Consider the following 25,423-nt stretch of genomic DNA (forward strand, 5'->3'; position numbering starts at 1 on the left):
TACATCCTGCATATCAGATATTTACATTACGATTCATAACAGTAGCAAAATTACAGTTATGAAGTAGCAACGAAAACAATTTTATGGTTGGGGGTCACCACAACATGAGGAACTGTATTAAAGGGTCGCGGCATTAGGAAGGTTGAGAACCACTGGCTGCAGCTATTTGGGGTCTTTTTTTATTCCAGATGAATTTTTGGAGAGTTTGTTCTAGGTCTGTGAAATATGCCATTGGTATTTTAATGGGGAGTGCATTGACTCTATAGATCCAAGGGTGTCTTTTAGGTCAGAATGCAGCATCTTTGCTCATATATCTCTGCCTCCAAAATGCTGTCACTGGCTAATTGCTTTTTCTTTATCCAAATTAACAACAGTTTTACTATCTCTTCAGTGGCCTGTGATCATTGTTTCCTTCACACCCTTACAATATTAACACTCTTGATGGCCTTTTTGTGTTTTAAAATTAAAACATAAGCTAATCATGCTTAATCTTCTTTTGAAAGCCAAGCTTATAGCCCCTTTGAATCTGCGTTTTAAAAAATTCATTAACATTGATTCACTAACACTGATTGAGTTATATTTAAAAAGGACTTGAATATCAAATTGTTCTAAAATATAATCTGAGTGGAATGTTGAAATTCTTAAGCTACATTATAATCATACTTTAATTATAGATATGTATAGGGTTATACTTGAAATCAGAATGTCAAGGGTCAAAATATTTAGGAGAGAAATAATCACACTCAAACAGGACTGAAATACTTATCTCAAGCATAGCAATAAGCATAAGAATGGTTTATCAAATAATCAATAAGAGTGGACTCTTGATTAGAGATGACAGGGGAGTTCTCCCTAGACTTATCTCAGAGACTGTCAATTAGAATTATTAGGTTGTGATAATAAATGAGTTTGACCAGGTATTTTCCTCTTTGATTCAGGCACTTTATCTATTGTAATGACCTATAAGGAAGTAATCTTCCCAGTTCAGATTTCCTTTGATTTAATGCTCTGGTACAAACCATCGTAAATATTGCCATCCAGATTTTCTAAAAATCCTAAAGTACCTATGTTTCCAGATGTCTGATATATGTATATCTGTGTATTCACAGGAAGGACTAGTCCTCATGGGAAAGTGAGTCAATAATTGGAAAAATAAACTTTGTTATATATACCAGTTGTCTCATAACTTAATATTTACCAAAACCAGTCAATTTTTTGCTTTTCTAGAAGACTGAATGAGAAAAGGACCAATTTAGAAATATAAGGGAGTTTTCTGAAAGTGATTAAAATCAAAGAGGAGAGTTTAAACAGTGATAATATAGCACTGTGATTAAAAGCTTTAGCTCTGATGGGCCCAGTTTACCAATATGACTTTAGAAGAGGTGTTTGATTTCTTAGGACTTCAAATTTTTTATGTGAAAAGTGGAGATAATGACACCAGTACCTACTTCCTGGGTATTATTTTGAGTGCTAAATGAGATAATATGTAAAAGCATTTACCATTATACCTGGCACATACAAAATGCTCATAAAATGATCTAATTAATGTTACCATTCGCTTTCCTGTCTTGCCTTAAAGAAAGAATTGTTTGTTCAAGTTTATTTTTAACATGCATTTGCTTTTGAGGATTTAGTATTGTGTGATTTCATAGATGAATTTACTTATTCCATCAGGATTGAACTGACGAGTTTTTTTATAGGCAAAGGTATGCAGTGAAAACTCTTTGACCTATTCGTATACTTGAATATCCTAATGTAGTGGAGAAATGAGATCTTCTTTCAAAATGCTGCATATGCAAATCAGCTGTTTCTCAAAGCAAAATCACTTTCTGCCTACAGTTTTGCAGAGTCACATTTTTAATTTGTAGGTCACTATGACAATGACATAACTATTACAGAATGCTCTTTAACAACTGATATGTCCTGCCTCTCCCCAAAGTCTGCACCATAGTGTGCAGTCTGATTTTTCTTTTCTCTTCTCATCCTCATTCTTTCATTCAGCATCCAACCCCATGGATATGGGATGGGCCAAACTGAGAATATGAGGGCCCCATTTTTGTATTCCTACCCATGTGATGCTGTCAAAAGGGTTGCACAGGTAGTCTTTTAGCTGCTTCCTCTGAACTGGCAAATGCCTGTAAGGCAAAAGCAGTCCCAAATGTGTCTCATTTTTTATTTTATTTCTTTCTTTACTGAGTCTTACCTTGGTAATGTTTTAATTTATCTCTCTGATGCCTTCAAGCACATAGTATTTTATATTTTTTCAGTTCTTATAGTTGCTCTCAGCAAAAGGGTCACTATATTTTCTGTAGTCCACCACTACAGGAGCCAAATTCTTCACTGTGCTGTTTTTTTCCTCCCTAAGGTCTTCTGTCTATAACACTTCCCCATTCTCTAAACTATTTCCCTCTTAATTGTTATATGTCAGTTTAAATGTTACTTCCCCTAGGCAGCCTTCTCTAATCCCACAGAGTAGATTCTAATAAATCTATTAAATGTTGCTGCACTCCCTGTAATAACACCCACCATACTCATAATGTTTTTCGTTCAGTGTCTTGTGTTCAGCTGTGGATTCCTATAGGCTCTTCAGGGCAGTCTCATCATGTCTGTGGTCACCTCCATATCCTCACTGCCTAAGCAGATGCCTGGGTATTCTACCTAAACAGTGAAAATAACTGTTCACTTGAAGCATACAATAGCGAAAATTAATCTGTGCTCTTAGAAGTCAGGATAGTAGTGAGATAACATAAGTGTTGGTGAGAATGTGGAGAAAAGGGAACCCTTGTGCATTGTTTTGGGAATGTAAACTGGTGCAACCACTATGGAAAAGAGTATGGAGGTTCCTCAAAAAATTATAGATAGAATTACCATATGATCCTGCAGTCCCACTCTGGGTATATATCCAAAGGAAATTAAAATAAGATCTTGAAGAGATGTCTTCACTCCCATGTTCATTGTAGCCACGATGTGGAGACAACCTAAGTGTCAAACAGGTGAGTGGATAAAGATGTGGCATATAGATGCAGTGGAATATTCAGCCATAAAAAGAAGGAAATCCTGCTTTTGTGACAACAAGGATAGACCTCGAAGGTATTATGCTGAATGAAATAAGTCAGACAAAGAAAGACAAATACCGTATATCATTTATTTGTGGAATCCTTTAAAAAAGCCAAACTTATAGAAACCGAGAGTAGAAAGGTAGTTACCAGTGGCTGAGGGAAATGAGGAGACATTGATCAAAGGATACAAACTTCAAGTTATAAGTTGAATAAGTTCTGGGGATTTAGTGTATATTGTGATTATAGTTAATAATACTATATTATATACTTAAAAGTTGCTAAGAGAATGGATCTTAAATGTTCTCACTTCCAAAAAAATTGATCATTGTCTGATTCTGATGGTGGTGTCAGCTAACACTGTGATAATAATCACTTTGCAATATGTAAGTGTGTCAAATCAACACATTACACCCCTTAAATTTACACAATGTTGTCTATTATATCTCAGTAAAGCTGAAAGAAAAAATCAGGATAGTAGATGCCTTTCGGGGGTTAAGGTGCCTAGGATTAGCTAAATACATAAGGGGGATTACTAGGGTGCTGGAGATTCTATTTCTTGATCTGGGTGTTGGTTTCACAGCTATATTTAAAAGAGAAAATATTGGTAAATATCAATGAATATAAAATGTATAAAACAATATCTTGTGCTTATAGCTAGGAAGAAATGTAGAGTAGTTAGGGCATGTAAGGTATCAATTTATGAAATGTCAGGATTAAAGTACTGTTTTAGGCTCTAAAGAGGTGATTCCTTCTGCTTCCTAAAATCACTATAATAAGCAATTTTGAAATTACAAGGGAGTGATCCAAATAAATGTTAAAATTTATTTATAATCTGGGAATATTTCAAGTAGATAAAAATTAATTACATTGAGTTTTTCAGTAAAAGTACCTTTAAGAAATTTTAGACCTATTGTCTGTTTTGCTACTTCCCATATTGCTAGGTCTGTTTCTAAAGTACTCAATTTGGCAATATCCCTTGAGAAGTATATGGCACTTAATGTGTATTGTTCCCTAGAGGAATTATGAAAGAAAGAAAAGATGCAAATTTTCTCTTGGGATAAAATAGAAAATTAATTGAAGAAGAAAGAGTTCATAATTTAAGGTATAATTAATATTGGGAGAAAATTCTAATATATAATTTTCATATTTGCTGATTATGCTTTCTTAGTTTTAATGCCAGTCATCACTAGCAGAATTCATGTTTTTTTGCAGTAGCTTGTATGTCTTTTGTTTGTAGTTTCATCTGGTTGGTTTATATACAGAGATATAAGCTATAATAATCATTTTTATGCATTATCTTCCTACTCTTTCTTTACTTGCTTTAGACCTAGCAGTTGGCTTTTGAATTCCATTTTAAGATTCTGAAAGAAATACTTCCACAAAAAATGAATTGTATTTTTGTTATAGTGATTCTCCTGCATGGATTACAAGCACTCTGTCTCCATGCTTGGATAAACTCCATCAAAAGCACATTATCCTCCTACTTCTGTGGACAGCTGCCTAATTGTATCTGCTGTAACCACACGCTGTTGGAACATGATACCAATGAAGAACAGAAATGATAAATTACTCCCTGCAGGTGATAGTGATAATGATAATTTTTAATTTCCTTCTTTCTCATAAGGTCTAGTCTGATCTTATTTCATTGGCTGCCATCCTGTTACACACACATACACAATACGTTCTCTTTAAAGAAATACTCATTGCACCAAAATACATGAGAAAGTAATTCATTTTTATTTCAAATCATTGTTCTTCAAATGAGCATTGTTCTTAAAACGAGCTGCATCTACCTTTATATGTGTTGGATAAACAAGCAAATTGTGACTTAAAACAGATTTTTAAATTATTCGATTTACAAATGCTGTGAATTTTTTTTTTCCCTTTTTGTGCAGTGCACAAAGAGACGAACAGATCATTCTGAAACTGTATTCTGATGGTTAGGAATATTTAAGATGCACAATAAAGTTACATGTCTTATTTTCCTATGTACTTCAAAGTAATTATGGAGGATTTTCAACAAATTACAAGTATGATCAAGCTGTTCCAGAAATTTACTGTACGCATGTGTTTTCCTTTCATTCTGGTGGTTTTTTTTTTTCCATCATCATCAATATTGTTCTTATTTACCACTCATTTTCCCTTCTCTCAATCTAAGGGCTTTATAACTAAGTTTTTTTCTGACTGTTGTATAATTCAGTGAAACTTTAATTGTGACCTTGCCTTTGCAGATTAACTCAGCTCTTAGAGATATTTGATTTTAATGCTTTTTTTCCCCTCAGCTGTTCCTTTTGCCCCTGACAAGATATATATGTGGAACAAAAGAGGAATTTATTCTGTGGTCAGGTCTTCTAACATATCTGATCTTTTTCAAGCACATGTCAAGCTGTGCTGCAGTTATTTATTACCATTATCTATGAGTCTTCATTTTCAATTTCCTATGCTTGTTGTTTGTTTTTTCTTATAGTTGAATGACATACACAGAGAAAGGATAAATTTATTGAAATTAACATTTAAAAGATCTAGAGATACCCTGGCATGATGATAATAAGGTAGTGAAACTATAAGTACAAAAAGGTGGCATATTCATATTCTGAAGCAAAATAGTTTTGTTCCCAAATCAACTGACATATTTGGTTATAATGGCTTTGCAGAAATAAAAACACTAGTCATAGTTCAATTGGTTTATATAACTATGTTTCAAGGTTAAGGTTTTTTTTCTCTCCTAATTTCTATTTTAATTATTAAGGAGCACTTATACAGCAAAAAATATATATATTTTTAAAAACTGTTTTCTTTGAGTGGCATTCTAGGTCTTGCTTGTGTTTGAAGGTAATTACCAATTTTTTAAACCAGAAATTCCCTTTGGTTTTTCAGAGTAAGAGTCTTTCACTTTCTCAGTTATATGAATGCTAATTGACAAGTAGATTATCTGCACATACCTTTTTATTTATCTATTTATTTATCTATTTATTTATTTATTTATTTTTTAATTGATACCAGAGAGGGAGAAAGGGGAGAGAGAGATAGAGAGATAAACATAGATGTGAAAGAGACACATTGATTGGTTACCTTCCTTATATGCCTCACCGGGATGGAATGCACACCCTAAATGTGTGTCCTGACCTGGAATCAAACCTATAACCTTCTGGTGCATGGGGCAAGGCTCCAACTAACTGAGCCACACTGGCCAGGGTCGCACATAATTTTTAATCTCTGGTGAATTTCTTCCTAATGTTCCTCATGTTTCTGCTTAATGTGTGCTGGGGAACTGATCTTAACATTACCCTCAACCAAACATCATTAGGAGGGAACTGCATGAGGAGCTGAAGATATTATGATGCATTTCCAAGGGAACTATAAAATAGTATATTGTGACTGTTTTTCCAAATTAATAAATATTTATCTATAGGATTACTTTTGATGGCCAAATGGCATTTCATTGTATGGAGATATTATGATTTATTAACTGGTCACCTATTGTTGAAAATTTGAGCTCAAATTGACATCTTATGGCTAAATCTTTGCAGGCATACTTAATAATTTCCATAGAATACTTTTTAGAATTCCTGGGTCATTGAATATATACATTATGTAAACATGGCACTTAGAAAACATAAAACATGCAGAAATCATAAGTGTAGTGTGATAAAATTGCCCAAAGAAGAATATTCACCATGTACTCAACTCAGCTTAAGAATATTAAAAGCAAACCAGGAGCCCACCATGTAACCCCTTTCAGTTTCTATCCCTATATAAGGGTAACTAATATACTGACTTACAATACCATAAGTTTTGCTGTTTTGGAATATTCTGGAATTATATCATTTGTAATTATATAAATGGAATTATATCATTTGTACTATTTCATGTATGACTTCTTTCTAATACAAATGTTTTGTCTTTTTGTTTTTATTGATCAAATGTTTTGTCTTTTAATATGTATTGCTAAGTTCCCGTTAGAAAGGTTATTTCAGTTTATTTTCCCACAATGAGTGCCATGTTTCCCACTAAACTGTGGTTATTATCATTTTAAAAAGTTTTGATCAAGGAAATGGTTGTTTTAATTTACTCATTTTTCTCTAAATAGGTTAAACATCTTTTTTCACATGCTTATTAATCAGTTGATTTTTCTTTCAGAAATGTCCTTTGTCTTAATTTCTTTTGGCATATTGTTTTCTTACTAATTTAGAAGTTTAATGTACAAAGAACACGTGACCCTTTGTTTTATATATATTACAAATATTCTTAGATTTGTTGCCTTTCAATTTTGATACGAAAGTTTTAAATTTCCCTTATATTAAGTCTGCCTGTGTGTAGCATTTTAAAAGCCTTCTTCAGTTCCAGATTTTATACTGGTAAACATTTACATATGTTGGTGGGATTTCACTTTTCCTCCCTCCTACCCTTCCACCCACTGCATTGATCTTTATGATTACATGTGCAAATTGATAACCTCACCAGATGATGTTGTAATTTTGCCTTACACAATTATAAGTATTGTGAAGGGAAAAGTAAAACCCAATTATTTATTACTATTGTTGTTCTTGTATTATATTTGATGTTTCAGGTTTTCCTTCTAGTATTATAACCCATCAGCCCGAAGAACTTCCTTTAAAATTTCTTCTAAAAAGTCCACTGGCAGTGAATTATTTTTGTTTCCTTTACTTGAAAATGTCTTTATTTTACCTTTATTCCTGAAGGATATTTTTTCTGGATATAGAAATGTAAAGGGTTTTTTGTTTTTTTCCTGCTTCAATATTTTTATCTTTTCCATCATGACCACCAATTACATGTATGTTAGCTTTATAGTTCCCTGCAACTCTGTGCATTCTATTTCAAACTTTTCCCCTTGGTTTTTAAAATTAAATAATTTCCATTGATCTATCTTAAAACTCACTGATTTTTTTTCCTTATCTCCATTCTGCAATTCAGCCCAGGGAGTTCTTTTGTTTCCATTATTTTTTAGTTTTCAATATTCCTTATGTTTCTTTTTTTTTTTTTTACTAGAGGCCCGGTGCACAAAATTCATACACAGGTAGGGTCCATAGTCCTGGCCGGCGATCAGAGCCAGTCGGGGCCTTCCGGCTGCTGGCTGGGACCTTCCTTCCCCTGGCTGCCAGCTGGCTGCTGGCCGGGGCCTTCCTTCATTCTGCGCCATCCCCTGATGGTCAGTGCACATCATAGCAAGCAGTCGAACTCTTGAGGGGGCGATTTGCATATTAGCCTTTTATTATATAGGACTGGTGGCCCGGTGCATGGATTCGTGCACATTGAAAGGAAATTCATTAGAAGGTGGCCAGCAGGGCGGGACTTGGTGAGACAGGCCAGACACGCCCTGGAGCCAACCTTCCATGGTCCCTCCCCAGCTGGCTGCACCTGGGGTGATGCTGTGGCTTGAAGGGCATCTGCGGTCACTGCAGCTCAGCAGTAAGTCAGATTTGGGGTCGACAGTGCCCCAGCAGCAACATAACCCATGGTCGAAGGTGGAATCACACAGCCCTGCAAGGATTCGGGCTTCCTCCTGCGTTGAGCGTCTGCCCCCTGGTGGTCAGTGTACGTCATACCTACCAGCTGGTCGGATGGTCAGATGGTTGCTTAGCCTTTTATATATATAGATAGTTTCTATTTTTCTATGAGAATTCCTGTCTTCTGATTCATTTTACTGTGTTTTCTATTAGATGTTGTACATCCTTTGTCATGTGGATTCTCGTAATGTTATAACTGTCTGGATAATGCTCATGTTTAGTGTTTGCAGGCAATCAGACCAATTCAAGTCAAAACACAAGTTTTGTCAATAGTGTCTGTGCAGAGAGTGGATCAAATCTTAGTCATTCTCTAAGCATATGTTACATTGTTTTGGGTCTCTCCTGCATATGCACGTAAGGAATTAGTCTTAGATTTGTACAGGTTTTTCAAATCTTAGTTCACTTCACTAAGCCTTTGCCACTTGATTTGGGTTTTTTTTCACACACATTTATTCAAGGTTTAATCCTAGGACTTGTGCCAGTGATTTAAGTTTTAGTTCAATTTTTTCAGCCTCTGTTATGTTGGTTTGGATCTCACCTGAGCTGTGTAGCTCAGGGGGTTAGGCTGAGACTTGTGCAGCTTTATACATAGAATTAGGGTATCCTCTGCTCTCTTTCTTCCTCATATTTGATCTACACTCTCCATTTTTTTCAGAGTTGAAAATTATTAGGTCCATCTAAGTGTTGTTATTCAATCATTTTATAAAGTGCACTATATAATGAGTCTAGTTAATTTAAGAAACTGAAGACTAAAAAAGTTAATTTAAAATTTATTAAGAACCTGCTGTATAACAGATTTGTGCTGGTTAAAGGGCATAAAAATATAAATTACTCATAGGCTTTGCTTATAAATAAGTTACAGTCTGATAGGGCAAACTAAACTAAAATATAGATGATAAGTACTGTAATAAAATTGTATATCATAGCACATTCACTCAGCAAATATGAATTGTGTTCTATGGGCCAGGCACTGCTCTGGCCATGAAGGATATAGTGGTGAACATGATAGACATAGGAATAAATTTAAGTAAACAGTTAAATTAGTCATTGGAGAGGTATCAGGAAATCAGCTGAAAAAAAAGGTTATATATTTTAGAAATGTTCTCGTTAGCTACATGGTTTTCTGTAATAACCTGTAGCTGAACACTACATTGCTTTATAATCCTATTTGACAGAATTATAAATAGTGTTTCGATTTTTCTCTTGGTATCTAAAGTATAATGAACCTGAAGGTTAAATATTGAATTTGGTTTGGATTCAATCCATATTAATCCTACAGATCAATAAAACTTCACGTTCTCAACAAAAGCAGCAGTGTCCTGTTTTTAACACTTTAAGAGCTTTATTTAATGCCAGTTGTAAAAATAGATTAAGTTAAGCTAGTCCCAGTAGTGAAAGAAAAAGGAATGGTATTTAAAGTTTAAACAAATGAAAACTCTATATTCATCTGAATGTTAGTTTCTTTTAGAGACCTTTTTGTACTATCATAGTAACCCTTAGAGTTACTTCGAGTTTCTCTTTTGGCTATTTGCTTAAACATAAGTTTTATTTGAGTACTATTACTGATCTTTATTTTATTTTCAGAAGAAAAAAAAGCAACATTTAAATATTCCATAATCTCATTGCAAAAATATTCATAATGGTTTGCTTTAAAATTGGATGCATAATAATATCAGATGAAATTTAATGAGCTGTCTTTGTATAAAAGTATGTTTTAGTTCTTTATTGCTGTGTAACACACTACCCAAAAACTTAATGCTTTGAGGTCACAATCACTTAGATTTATGGTTTATGATTCTGCAGTCTAGACTGGACTTATCTACTAGTTTTTCTGCTGGTCTCTCCTGGGTCTCTTGAGCTGCTGCAGTTGTCTGGAGGCCTGACTAGTACCACAGGGTCCAGGATGCCTTACCTCGCATGGCAGCATCTCAGCGGGGGAGTCTGGACCCACAAAGGGCTGCTGAGCCCCTCTCTCCTTATAGTCTCTCACCTTTCAGTAGTCTACCATGATCATTTCTCTAATAAAACATATTGATTATTTGATTAGCCTTGTTACCCTTATTATTGTGTTGTTTCTGTGGGGAAAAGCCAAATTATATTACTTTATTTTTACTTATAACATCTTTTCCAGAAAAAATGGTGACCTGCCATAAGTTTAAGAGGTATCTGGTCTTTGGAATGGTTTTTTATTTGCCATGTTTTAAAAGACTGAATAGTAAATTATGTCATGTAATTAGTTTGTTTGTTTGTTTATTTATTTATTTAATTTATTTTTAAAAACAGGCAATTGCTGGCTACTTTGATATATATTTTGAGAGGAATTGCCAAAACAGGGTAAGTATTATGAGTTGTCTCATAAGAATTAATTATGTGAAATACATTGAATTTTATTTTTGTGCCCCAAGGTGTTTGATCATAAGCATTTTGCTATTGTAAGCAATTGGAGCTTGTATTTGATGTAGTAGATTAATGTACCATGATATTAAATATCTTGTACTTCATCAGATACTTTTGAACTCCACCATTGCAGGTCGTGTTCTCTACAGGCCCCCAGAGTACCGAAACACACTGGAAACAAACAATATTTCTATTGGAAAAGCCATTTTCAGTTAAAGCAGGTGAGAGAGAAACGTAAAGGGGGTAAAGTGTCTTATTTATTCTGAAGCATACAATATTCATTCATTCTACAACCACTTTTTATGTGCCCACTCTATTTGAAGGAGTATAATAGTATAATAGATGCTAAAATAAGATGTTCTTGGAGCTTACCATCTACATAAATTTTAGCAGGCATATCATTTCATTAAAAAAGTAATTTTTAAAATTTTTGAATTTATTGGGGTGACATGGGTTAATAAAGTTATACAGGTTACAAGTATACAATTCTATAATATATCATCTGTACATTGCATTGTGTGTCCACCACCCAGAGTCAAGTCTCCTTCTGTCACCATTTATCCCCCGCATTACTCTCTTCTATCTCCCCCCACTCTCCTTTCCTTCTGGCAATCACCACACTACTGTCTATGTTTTTTTTTTCTTAATCCCTTCATCTTTTTTTGTTTGTTTGTTTGTTTGTTTGTTTTTTAATTAAATCTTTATTGTTCAGGTTACATTTGTTCCTCTTTTTTTCCCCCCCATAACTCCCCTCCTCCCAGTTCCCGCCCCACCCTCCGCCCTCACTCCCCACCCACTGTCCTCATCCATAGGTGCACGATTTTTGTCCAGTCTCTTCCCGCATCTCCCATTCCCCTTTCCCCCCCAAGAATAGTCAGTCCATTCCCTTTCTATGTCCCTGATTCATTATAATCACCAGTTCATTCTGTACATCAGATTATTTATTCACTTGATTCTTAGATTCACTTGTTGATAGATGCATGTTTGTTGTTCACAATTTGTATCTTTACCTTTTTCTTCTTCCTCCTCTTAAAGGATACCTTTCAGCATTTCGTATAATACTGGTTTAGTGGTGATGAACTCCTTTAGCTTTTCCTTATCTGTGAAGCTCTTTATCTGACCTTCAATTCTGAATGATAGCTTTGCTGGATAAAGTAATCTTGGTTGTAGGTTCTTGCTATTCATCACTTTGAATATTTCTTGCCACTCCCTTCTGGCCTGCAAAGTTTCTGTTGAGAAATCAGCTGACAGTCGTATGGGTATTCCCTTGTAGGTAATTGAGTCTCTTTCTCTTGCTGCTTTTAAGATTCTCTCTTTGTCTTTTGCTCTTGGCATTTTAATTATGATATGTCTTGGTGTGGTCCTCTTTGGATTCCTTTTGTTTGGGGTTCTCTGCGCTTCTTGGACCTGTAAGTCCATTTCTTTCACCAGGTGGGGGAAGTTTTCTGCCATTATTTCTTCAAATAGGTTTTCAATATCTTGCTGTCTCTCATCTTCTGGCACCCCAATTATTCTGATGTTTGTACGCTTGAAGCTGTCCCAGAGGCTCCTTACACTATCTTCATATTTTCGGATTCTTTTTTCATTTTGCTTTTCCGGTTGGGTGTTTTTTGCTTCTTCGCATTTCAAATCTTTGACTTGATTCTTGCGCTCCTCTGGTCTGCTATTGGGTGTCTGTATAATATTCTTTATTTCAGTCCGTGTATGCTTAATTTCTAGTTGGTTCTTTATCATAGCATCGAGGGTCTCATTAGTTTTCGTGACTCTCTCCTCAAGTTTATTGACAGCTTCTAGCACATTTTTGCAAGCCCTCAAAATTGCGATTTTTAGCTCTATATCCTCCATTTCTGTCATGTTTTTTTGTCTCCGCATTTTTTATGCTTTCTTGGTGCACCCCCTAGTGGTCTTTGTGCGCAGTCTTGTTCTAGTTGAGCCTTGATTGTTGTAGTTAATACTAGAGGGATTTGACCACCAGGCCGACTGGCTGTGTGAATCAGCTGTGTCTGCCGCGGAAAACTTCTGTCCTCTGGGGAGGTGCTAATCTAGCCTTTGCCTGAGGCGATCTGGCAAATGGCTCTGCGCAGGGCTTGGGCGGGGCGGGCTCAACAGGGCGGGTGGAGGGAGCGGTTATGGCTGCTCTCAGTCCCGTTCCCAGAGGCTCTGCTTCTCAGAACCCCAGGAACCGCTGCAAACCTCGGAGAGAAAGCTGCCCTCACGTTCCAACTGATGCCAGACAATCCCGCTTCTCCCGTTTGAGTCTGAGTCCCTAGAGACTCGCCCAGATCTGGAGCTCAGAGTCTGAGACTCCCTCCTGATTGAAAACGACAACCGCGCCCTCAGCCACCAGCCCGCTTTGCGCGCGCACCTCTGTACCTGAGCATTTTCCGCACTGCGCCTCCTCTGAGCCTTGGTATGCTGTTGTTTTTCCTTCTAGTTGAAGAGTCTCTCCTCAGCCAGCCTTCCTGTGGTTCTGGGTGATGTCCGTTCCGTCTTTTAGTTGTATTTTTGAAGTGGTTGTTTGCGGCAGCAGTCTCCGGTGTTTACCTATGCCGCCATCTTGGTCAAGCCTCCCTTCATCTTTTTTACCCAACCCGCCTCCCATCTGACAGCTGTCAGTCTGCTCTCTATATCTATGAGTCTGTTTCTGTTTATTTGTTTATTTTGTTAATTAAATTCCACATATAAGTGAAATCAATGGTATTTATCTTTCTCTGACTCACTTATTTCACTTAGCATAATATTCTCCATGTCCATCCATACTGTTGCTAAGGGTAAGATTTCTTTTAAAGAAGTAATTTAAAAGAAAACTTATATTTACATCTAATATCTGCCAGTTAAAATGTATGTCACATATTATGTACTTACTATTTTGAGTACCACAGAAGAATTCAGAAAACTTTTCTTTAACGATAACTAGTATTTACTAAGTTGCAAATATAACCAAAAGAAAATCTAATATTTTCATTTCCCAACTGACTAAAGAGTAATATTACCATAAAGGTAAAGTATAAATAGAAGAGAATGTTCTTCAGTAGTTAGCATATTCAAAATATATTTGTCTGGAATTCACTCAATTGTCTCTATCTCCTCAAATCCTACAGTATTCAAGGACTGGTCACTTCTACCTTCCTTTGTTTTATATCTCATTGGTCGTTCACTTATATGAGCACCCATAGTTCTTCCATATTACACATTTAGCTCCAAAAGTTAGAGTTTGGTTATAAAACCTTTTTAAAAAAAATTTAAGCTGCTTATTACATAAGTCTTCTTGTTTCAATTTTCTGAAAGCTTCCCCAACTGTAGGAAAGCTGAATGTACAACAAACTTCAGTGAAAAGTTATCCAACATCTCTAGTAACTCAGGAAAAAGATAACTAAAATGATAAGACACTGTTTCTTATTCATCATTATGATGGGAAATACATAAAATTTAACAGCACCACGTGCTGACAATAATGTAGACCAGTGGTTCCCAAACTTATTTGGCCTACCGCCCCCTTTCCAGAAAAAATATTACTCAGCCCCTGGAAATTAATTTTTTTTAAATTTTAATAGCAGTTACTCATCGCCCCCAAATGCACCTGTGGCCATCACCGCCCCCCTGGATCGCTGCAGCGCCCACCGGGGGGGCGGTAGCGCCCACTTTGGAAATCACTGATGTAGACAAATATAACTTATACTCTGCTGCTGATAGTCTTAATTGGTACAACAACTTTAGAAAACATTTTGATACCATCAAGTTAAGAGTACATGAACCATCTCTACAACCACAGTTTTTTTCTAGGCATGTGTTTTGACAGTGTCTCCCACAATCTGTGTACAAGAACTTTCACAGCAGTGGTTTGTAGAGGTGAAAAATTAGAAGCAACCTTAATGTCCATCAGTAGAAGATAGATAAATTTGGTAGTTGCATACAATAAAATATAGTAGATAAATCATATATGTGTGTCTATCAAAAGCAACATTGCAGAAAAATAGTGGCAGAATGATTCCTGCAATATACCATTTATGTGAATTCTAAAAACATACATACACACATAGTAGAGGTAAGAAGTAACACTTAAGAATGATAACCGCTGAATTCAGTGTAGTGGTTACCTTTGGGGAAAGACAGAAAGAAGATCAGGGAAGGCTATGGAGGGGGTTCAGTGCCAGATATCTGAACTGTTTATTTTTAATATTGAAGGAATTGTAGGAGAATGTTAGTATTTGACAAAGCTGAGTAGTGGGTCCCAGGTAGTCATTATATTCTCTATATATTTAAAATATTTCATAAAATTCTACAGTTTTGATTTCACTGTTGATGCATAAGTTGAATTTAGTAGATGCAGATAAACACTATTAGGTAAGTGAGTGGATGTGACTATGTTCCAATTAAATTTTATTTACAAAAACAGGTAGCCAGCATCAAAATTTTTCCATAAAACAAATCTCCAGGCACAATTGCTTCATTGCAAATTCTCCCAATCACTTAAAAAAGAAATAACACCAAAATCTATGCAGTCTCTTTCAAATAAAGAGAGCTAAAATTATGAGTAGTATTATGTTGATAACAAAAACTAGACAAAGATAGTACAAGAAAATTAAGCTACAGACCAATTCCCATTATGAATATAGATGCGTAAATCCTCAACAAAATACCAGCAAGTTGAATCCAGCAGTATTATAAGAAGAACAATGACATTACCATATGAGGGGTTTATTCCAGGAATGCAAGGCTTATTCAGTATTTTTAAGTCATTTAATGTGATCCACAAGCTACCAGAATAAAAAAAACACATGATCACACCAATGACTAGAAAAATCACTTGATAAAATTCAATGTCCACTCATGATAAATACTCAAGCAAACTAGAAATAAAAGAACTTCCTCAACCTGATAAAGGCATCCACACAAAGTCAACAGTAGCAAACAATATACAGATGATGTATTGCAGAATTGTGTACCTGAAACCTGTATAATTTTTTTAACCAATGTCACCCCAATAAATACAATTTTTTAAAAAAAGATAAACATTCTAAGCAATAAATACGTTTTATAATTTAAAAAAATAAAAAAGTAAGGAAAGACAATGTGAATATTTTTCCAGACTAAGATTCTACATTTGGCTAAAAGCAAAATGGAACTGTATAATAATGAGTCTAATTTGTTTTTGTTTTGTTTGTTTGTTATTTTATTTACAATGTAATTAAAAAAAAATCCCAAAAGAAGTGCTCTAAACATTTGAGCACTTTCCAGCATTGTGGGAATAAGAATGAATACTCTTAAAAGAGTTAGAGAACACTTACTTTAATGTTAAAGTCAGGTCGTATGTTTTTCTTTTTCCTTTAAAAATACTAATGTACAATTTTATTTTACAAACTTATGTGGCAGTGTTTACTTAAAAAACCCAGATCATTTTTGTGTTATTTGGCTTTGGAAATATGATTAAAATCAGGCTATTTCTCTTTCTCTGTATATACCTAGTAAGTTTTTAAATGGAGAATCCATTTATTTTTTCTTTTATTTTTTTAACTCTGAGCTTTACTAGTGACAATAATGAATTTTTTTGTTCCTTCTGGGGAAATGAAATGTCATTGCTCTGGATGAAAATAACTTTTAAAAACCACTGAATTTAAACCACATGAAATGAAATTAATTTTGTTCTTGATTGAACTGCAGCACTGCTTTGTGGTATCCTAATAGCCGTCTGCCGATGATTAAACAAGGTGGTACAGCTCAGCTCCATAGAGAATGTCTTTTGCAGCTCTCACCACAGTATACATGCTCAACAACATCAGTCATTTTATATCTATTTGACACTGATTAATTACTCCGATCTATTCTGGTGCTACAGACACTGTCCTAAACAATTGAAGGGAGCTCAGCAGTGTGAATTATGTATTTATTACTGTGACCCTTCCTGCTATTTAATTAACTTAAATAGATGGTATTTGCACCCTCATTTTGAAATTAAGGTTATTGTAAAACTAGCTATTTTACTTGTATTTCACTTTAAGACATGAAAATTATACTGAGATTATAAGGCAATGTTTTGCCTTTTAAGTTATTCAGATGTTTTGCTTGTTTAATAGTGATGCTTAAAATTTTTTGTGTGAAAATTTAACAAAAATATCCATTAATAGTTTATCTTGACTTGGGCTCTATGTCTAAATTGAGGAATGCACAGAGCTCTTGTAGGCATATCCTCTAAACCTGAAATGAACTTGAAAACCTGCTTTATAAGCACCTTGGAACATTCCTCTTTGATCCTTACACTAAGGATTGAAAGAACATTTACAAACAAGCCAACTTAGATATTTTTAACACTTCAGAGGCAACTTAAATCAAAGAGGAGCAATCATTAGCATATACATACCAAATGGAAATATTTGTAAAAATACCTCACATACATCAACAAGAAAGTCCCTAAAATAAATGTAAAAAGGATTTTTTAAAAATTTTTATTGATTTCAGAGAGGAAGGAAGAGGGAGAGAGAGATAGAAATATCAATAATGAGAGAGAATCATTGATCAGCTGCCTCCTGCACATGCATCGTCGGGGTTCCGGCCCACAACCTGGGCATGTGCCCTGACTGAGTATCGAACCCTGACCTCTGGTTCATAGGTAGACACTCAACCACTGAGCCACCATAGCCAGATCACAAAGGATTTTTTAAGATAGTGGTTAGACATTCTAAATGATACTCATCACCACAGATAATCATTGACATGCAAATCAAAGCAATCCGATTCTGATGATTGTTTATCTCAATATCAGGTGTTTTTAATTGTTTTATGTTCTTTATTTATTCATTTATTTAGTAATAAATAAAAGTATCTTATTGAAGTGGGAGACAAAACAACAGGTAGTATTTTCTTTTGGCATCTCCCTCTGAGGGAGGCTGGCAAAGCTGATGGGGCCACCACGTGGACTTGCGGAAGATGGTTTGGTTTCTAATAACACCCAATGTTGATGACAATGGCAGAGTAAAATGAACATTTGCGCCTTTTATTAAGGTGTCCCACTTTTGGTAATACATCATAAGGAGTTTATTCAAAATTCAGACTTGTTTTTTATTCTTTGATATTCTAAGAAGTGAAAGTAACATTGTTTTCATTTGTTTGCCTTTCTTTAAAGTATCTTTATGGAATTTTTGTTCATATTGTCAAATCTTCAACCTTTTCCTTTTGGTTTCTGACTTTGGTTTCATATTTTAAAATATAGCATTACTATGTTTACACGTTTTTATTGAATCCTTTTCCTCAGTGGTTCCAAATGCCCAACTTGCCATGTACTGAATCTCCTAACAGATTTTTAAATTTTTCTACATTATATATGTATCTGTGTTTAGTTCTAAAACACCATATTTTTTAAAAATTTTTATTCTATAATTTACATGCAATAAAAATTCACATTTATATTGTATAGTTCGATGAGTTTTGACAAATATATACACCACCCTTATCCTATATAATAAAAGGGTAATATGCAAATCAACCAAACGGCAGAACAACCAGTCTTTATGACACGCACTGATTACTAGGGGGCAGATACTTAATGCAGGAGCTGCCCCCTGGTGTACAGTGCGCTCCCACAGGGGGAGCACTGCTCAGCCAGAAGCTGGGCTCACAGTTGGCGAGCGCAGTGGTGGTGACGGGAGCTTCTCCTGCCTCCACTGCAAGTGGGCAGTAGGAGCAAGGGGTCCTGGACTGTGAGAGCCCCAGACTGTGAGAGGGATGTCTGCCTGCCGGCTTAGTCCCGATCCCCCCGGGGAGCCTAAGCTGGCAGGTGGACATCCCCCAACAGATCCCAGACTACAAGAGGGTGCAGTCCGGGCTGAGGGACACCCCTCCTCCCCAGTGCATGAATGTCATGCACCAGGCCTCTAGTAAAAATATAAAATACTTCTGTCACTCTAAAAAGTTTCCTTATTGAACCCTTGTGTGGACATCCCCAACTCCAGTACCCAGAGCAAGGCAGACACTGATCTGCTTTCTATTACTGTATAGTAACATTACTAATTAGCATCACTAATATTAAAGTATTAGTATTCTTTCAGAATTTTATATCAGTGGAATTACACAGGATGTACTCCCGCTTCTTTTGCTCAGCATGCTTTCATCTGTGTATCAGTACTTGGTTCCTTTTTATTGACAAGTAGTATTCCTTTGTATGGATGTATTCCAATTTACTTACGCACTCAGTTGCTGCTAGACTTTTGGATTGTTTTCTGTTAGGGATCATTATTAATAAAGTTGCTATGAACATTCGTCTAAAAGTCTTTGTGCAGACATTTTTTTTTTATTGCTTAAAGTATTACAAAGGGTATTACATATGTGTCCTTTTTTTTTTTCCCCCGCCCTTGACAATCCCCTGGCCTCCCTTACCCCCCCAGTGTCTTATGTCCATTGGTTATGCTTATATGCATGCATACAAGTCCTTCAGTTGATCTCTTACCCCCCTCCCTCCTGCCCCCCAACCCTCCCTGGCCTTCTCACTGTGCAGACATGTTTTCATTTCTCTTGGGAAAATACCTGGGAGTAGAATTATCAGGTCTTAATGTAAGTGAATGTTTAACTGTATAAGAAACTGGCAATTTTTTTTCAAAATGACTGTACTATTTAACATTATCTACCACCATTGTATGTGCAGTTGCTCAACATCCTTGCCAACACTTACAAAAAAAGTCAGTTCATTTAATTTAAACCATGCTATTGTATATGTAGTGATGTTATGCTTTTAATTTTCATTTACCTGATGACAAATAATATTGAGCCTCTTTTCATATGTTCATTGGCCATTCGTATATTTTTTTTGTGATGTTTCAGTTAAAATATTTAGCTTAATTTTTAAGTGGGTTGTTTGTCATCTTATTATTGAGTTTTCAGAATCTTTATTTATATAGATACAAGTCCTTTGTCAAATATATGTGTTGCTAATATATTTATTCCAATTCCCAGCTTTTCTTTTCATGGTCTTAATGTTTTTTTGAAGTTTTGTATCTTAAGAAATCTTTGCTACCCTAACATCACGAAGATTTTCTTGTATGTTTTCGTCTAAAAGTTTTTATAATTTGGCCTTTTAAATTTAGGTCTATGGTATGTTTTATGTTAATTTTAATATTAGTAGTTTATCTTTTTCCAAATATGTATTAGGTTGTTCCACCATCATTTCTTGTAAAGACTGTCCTTTTTCTATTTAATTACCTTGGCTAATTGACCATATGTGTATAGATGGGTCTGTTTCTGGGCTCTATTTTGTCCCATTGATCTAGATGTATGTTCTTTTTCAAAATTGGTTTTGTTATTCTAGAACCCTTAAATTGCTATATACATTTTAAAGTCAACTTGTTAATTTCCACCCCCCAAAAACCCTGTTAGGATTGTGATTGGGATTGTGTTGAATGTATGTATTACTTTGGGAAGAATTGCCATTTTAACCATATTGGGTCTTTCATCCATAAGCAAAATGTGTCTTTCAATTTAGTTTAGATCATCTTTAGCACTCTTTCATAGTTTTATGTTTCTAAATCTTGCACATATGTTGTGACATTTATCTCAAGTATTGTATATTTGTATGATACTATTGTAAATGCTATGTTGGTTTTTTATTTCAATTTCTAATCCCTTATTGCTAATGTATAGAAATAAAACTAAATTTTTTATATTGACCTTATATCTTAAGACATTGCTAAACCATCTTACAGTTCTAGTAGCTTTTTTTTCATATTGCTTTAAAATATTCTATATATAAGAAATGTGATCTACAAATACAGATTGTTTTATGTCTTTTTTCCTCTAATTTATATCCCTTTTTTTTCTTCTTGTGCACCTTAGTGCCCTTACTAGGGCATCCAATAGAATACTAATTAAAAGTGGTCAGAACAGACGTTTTGGTCAGAGAACATATTATGTATGCTTTCTGTACATTGTTTAAGATTTTTTTTATGACCCAGCTATGATCTATCTTGGTTCTATAGATGTCAATCGAGTCATGTTGGTAATAGTTCAAGTCTTCCATGTTCTCTCTGATTTTATCTAATTATTACAGTTATCAACAAAGAAGAGGAGAAATTTCCAGCCATAATTGTAGATTTTTCTGTTTTTTGTTTTGTTTTGTTTTTTATGGTCTGTCAGGTTTGTGTCATGCAGTTTGAAGCTCTGTGCATACAAAAATTTATGATGTGTCGTTTATGAATTGAACAAGTTATTCTATTGAAATGCCTCTCTTTATCTCTGGTTATATTTTTTTTTCCTGAAGTCAACTTTGTCTGAATTATTATAGCCATTCCAACCTCTTTATGATTAATGTTTATATAGAATTTCTTCTTTTACTTTTAACCTATATCCTTATAAAGTAAGTTGGACATGTTTACATTTAATATTATTACCAATGTTATTGAATTTAACTCTATTGTTTGCCATTTGTTTGTTTTTTTTAATCTCCTCTGTCTTTTACCCCTCTTTTCTTCTTTTTTTTATTATTAAACATTCTTTACTATTTTATTTTATCTCTACCTGTGACTAATTAGCCATACCTCTTGGGTTTGTTTTTATAATGGTTGCTCTAGAGCAGTGGTTCTCAACCTTCTGGCCCTTTAAATACAGTTCCTCATGTTGTGACCCAACCATAAAACCATTTTCGTTGCTGCTTCATAACTGTAATGTTGCTACTGTTATGAATCGTAATGTAAATATCTGATATGCAGGATGGTCTTAGGCGACACCTGTGAAAGGGTCGTTCAACCGCCAAAGGGGTCGCGACCCACAGGTTGAGAACCGATGCTCTAGAGTTTCCAGCCTGCATCTTTAGATTATTACAAACAACCATCAAATGATATTACACCACTTAATTTGTAGTTAAGACTTACAGCAATAGGCTTCCATTTATCCTCTTCCATCTTTTGTGCTATTGTTATAAAACATTTCCCTAAATGTTTTAATCCCACATATGTTGTTACAATTCTTGCTTTAAACAGTCAATTACCTTTTAAATAAATTTGAAAAAGGAAGAAAAAGTCTTATATTTATCACTTACCTAACGTTTCGGGCATTGTTTGTTTATTCCTTTGTCTAGATCCAAGCTTCTTTTTGATTCCATTTTTCTCCTGTCTGAAGAACTTCTTTTAACATTTCCTGTAGTGCAGGTCTACTGGGAAAAAGTTTTATCTTTTATTTCTTTGAAAAAAAGGCCTTATTTTTCTTTCATTTTTAAAAGATTTTTGCTGGATATTGAATTCTTAGTTAATAGGGTTTCTTCTTTTATCACAAAGACTAGGAGCCCAGCGTGTGATTCGAAATCGTGCGGCGCCACCCACCCTCGAGTGGCCAGTTCGGCCCTGCCTCGCTCCCCAGGCCCCAGAGCAGCCACGGCCACTGCTGGTCTGGCCCTGCCTCCCTCTCTTGCCCTTGAAGCAGCCGTGGCTGCTGCTGATCAGGCCCTCCCCCAGCGCAGGCAGGTGGAGGCCCTTGCCACCCCGCCCCCAACACTATGCACGCAACTTCCTCCTGTACGGTCGACTCGTTACAGCGTCCTGGTTAATTAGCATATTTCTCTATTATATATAGACTAGAGGCCCGGTGCACAAAAATTTGTGCACTCAGGGGTAGGGGGTCCCTCAGCCCGGCCTGTGCCCTTTCGCAGTCTGGGACCCCTCGGGGGTGACCACTTGCTGGCTTAGGCCTGCTCCCCAGGGGATTGGGCCAGGATGGCAATCAGACATCCCTCTGGCAGCCCGGCAGCCCTCCGGGGATGTCCACTTGCCAGGGGGGAGCAGACCTAAGCTGCAGTCAGACATCCTTAGCACTGCTGAGGAGGCAGGAGAGGCTCCCACCTCCACTGTTGTACTGGCAGCCGTCAGCCTGGCTTGTGGCTGAGCAGAGCTCCTCCATGTGAGAGCTCAGTGACCACCAGAGGGCAGCTCCTGCATTGAGCGTCTGCCCCCTAGTGGTCAGTGTGTGTCATAGTGACCAGTCATTCCCAGTCTTTCTGCTGTTAGGGTCAGTTTGCATATTACCCTTTTACTATATAGGATAGAGGCCTGGTGCACAGGTGGGGGCCGGCTGGTTTGCCCTGAAGGGTGTCCCGGATCAGGGTAGGGGTCCTGCTTGGGTGCCTGGCCAGCCTACATGAGGGACTGATGGCTGTTTGCAGCTGGCCACCCCCCCTTCAGGATGGGGGTCCCCACTGGGGTGCCTGGCCAGTCTGGGTGAGGGCCTGAGGGCTGTTTTCAGGCTGGTGGGTTACTGAAGCTCCCAGCCTCTCCTTTTTTTCTTTTTTTTTATTCTGGGATTTATTTACCTTCTATAGCTGTCACTGGAGCTGAGAGCTGGCTCCAGCTCTGAGGCTGTGGCTGGCTGAAAGCAGGTATCTGGAGCTTGTTTAGCTTCTATAATTGCAACTTTGTTGCTTAGAGTGTAGCTTAGAGCAGGGCGAAGCAGGCGGAGAACGTTGGCTTCCTCCATCACTGGAGCAAGCAAGCCTCATGTTCGCTTCAGCTGCGTGGCTGCCGGCCGCCATCTTTGTTGGCAGTTAATTTGCATATCCTGCTGATTAACCAATGGGAAGGGTAACGAAGTTACGGTTAATTACCATGTTTCTCTATTATTAGATAGGATAGATAGATATGTCTAGTGATGGAAAACTATGTCAGCTTTACCATTTCTGTAGGATATATAGAATGTATCAGTAATGATATCTTTATACTCTAAAATAAATCTAACTATTAAATGGTTTTGATATGTTTTACTGTGCTGTTTCACTACCATATTGAAAAACATCCAGATTCATTATCTCTTAATGTTGGGGGACTTGCAGTTAAAAAAAAAAAGTAAAATATTTATTCAGGCGCTAACCGGTTTGGCTCAGTGGATAGAGCATCAGCCTGCAGACTCAAGGGTCCCAGGTTGGATTCCGGTCAAGGGCATGTACCTTGGTTGCGGGCACATCCCCAGTAGGGGGTGTGCAGGAGGCAGCTGATCGATGTTTCTAACTCTCCATCCCTCTCCCTTCCTCTCTGTAAAAAATCAATAAAATATATTTTAAAAAAGGAAACTATAAAAATAAAGACATTCTCACCCATTTAAAAAAAAATATTCAGTCCTTGGATAGTTTTATATAGATCTCTTAGTCACTTTATATGGACTCTTTGTGTGTTCGTCCAGATGGTGAAGCTATACCTGCTACTATTGGGGATGATCTTACTCTTATTAAAGCAGGGAATGGTGATCAGTTACAACTTAATCTCTTTTGTTATTTTTAATTAGCTCTTGGTAAATAAATGAAAAAAAACTTAAATGAGAAGTATTTGTACTCAGAAAAGCACATAGATATAATATATAATTTCATTTTGGAATAAAATAAAATTTGGAACATACGGTATAAGATTTTAGGGAATCAGTTTTTACATTTAAAACAAATATGTAATGTTTTTTTGTGTTTACTGTTTCACCTGTGTAGGTTCTGTTTTCCATTTACACTGTTAGCACCTTCAAGGCTAACAGCCTTGTCATGTGACTCTATAAAATATAAATTTATGTTTTCTCAACTATAGTTTTCTGTACCTGAGAATGTCATGTTCTGAAGGCTCTCTATAACATGTGTTTTCTCCCTTAAATGCCATTCCATGTGTACTCCTTAAGTTAACCATGATTTTAGCCCTCTGGTCTTTCTTTTATTAAATTCTTGTGAAACATGCCTTTTATTGCCTTTCAGCCATCCCCAATTTTCACTCTCAGCATACTTTAGACATAAACCTGCTGTGTAATTATTGGTGTAGCTATTTCCCTTTACCTGGACATCATGTGAACTCTTTGAGGGCAGGAACCATATCTTGTATCTTTCTGTGTGCTCAGGATTCACCATAGGAACTCGTATTCAGGAGTTCAATAAAACTACTCCCCAATCCCACATGACCACTGAAGTTTTGCTCTTTCTCAAAAATTTGACAATTTAAAAGTTTTTGAAAATTAGTGAAACATCTCAACAACAACAACAAAAAAACAGAAGTACTGGTGTACATTATTACTTTTCTGTTAGGACTGTTTTCCTTGAATTCTTAAACATACTTTTTGCCTTTCTTCTATAGGTGAATCCTTGAAAGGAAAGATCACGGTCCAGAAGAATAAGAAAGATCCACGTTCTCTCATTGTGACCCTGACATTGAATAATTCAACTCAAACTTATGGTCTCCAGTGAAAAAGCCATGAAAGCACAACTAATTGCCAGTTGTTGTTGTTTTTTTTGTGGGGGTGGGAGCGTTGTGGGTGTAGGGGGAGCTGTTTTATGTGACCACATGGATGATTGATCCTTTCCTAATGAGTCCCCTCAGTAGAATTGTGGCAGGAATCCAATGTAATACAGCCAAGGAAGGGAATCCACTGGTCCTAGTGATCCACCTACATAACCACATTCTTGGAAGTCTGGTTGGTGAGATTTAACCAAACCAAATGTGACCC

General features: G+C 36.1%; 1 protein-coding gene across 4 annotated transcripts in view; it reads left to right on the forward strand.

Moving 5' to 3' along the window:
- Positions 1-25,182, forward strand: part of PRMT3 (protein arginine methyltransferase 3) — a 97,735-nt gene extending 72,553 nt beyond the window's left edge. For 2 of the 4 annotated variants that reach the window (XM_005869402.2, XM_014542237.1), the window contains 3 exons: positions 10,871-10,921; positions 11,118-11,205; positions 25,054-25,182. In XM_005869402.2, the coding sequence (XP_005869464.1) occupies positions 10,871-10,921; positions 11,118-11,205; positions 25,054-25,163 (249 nt within the window). In that variant the 3' untranslated portion in view covers positions 25,164-25,182. Of the gene's footprint in view, positions 1-4,466; positions 4,633-10,870; positions 10,922-11,117; positions 11,206-16,645; positions 16,800-25,053 lie in introns of those variants that run through there. The other 2 variants (XM_014542236.1, XM_014542238.1) reach the window with 2 other exon arrangements.
- The last annotated feature ends 241 nt before the right edge of the window (positions 25,183-25,423 follow it).

This window comes from Myotis brandtii, unplaced genomic scaffold, assembly GCF_000412655.1.
Source record: "Myotis brandtii unplaced genomic scaffold, ASM41265v1 scaffold293, whole genome shotgun sequence".
NCBI lineage: Eukaryota > Metazoa > Chordata > Mammalia > Chiroptera > Vespertilionidae > Myotis > Myotis brandtii.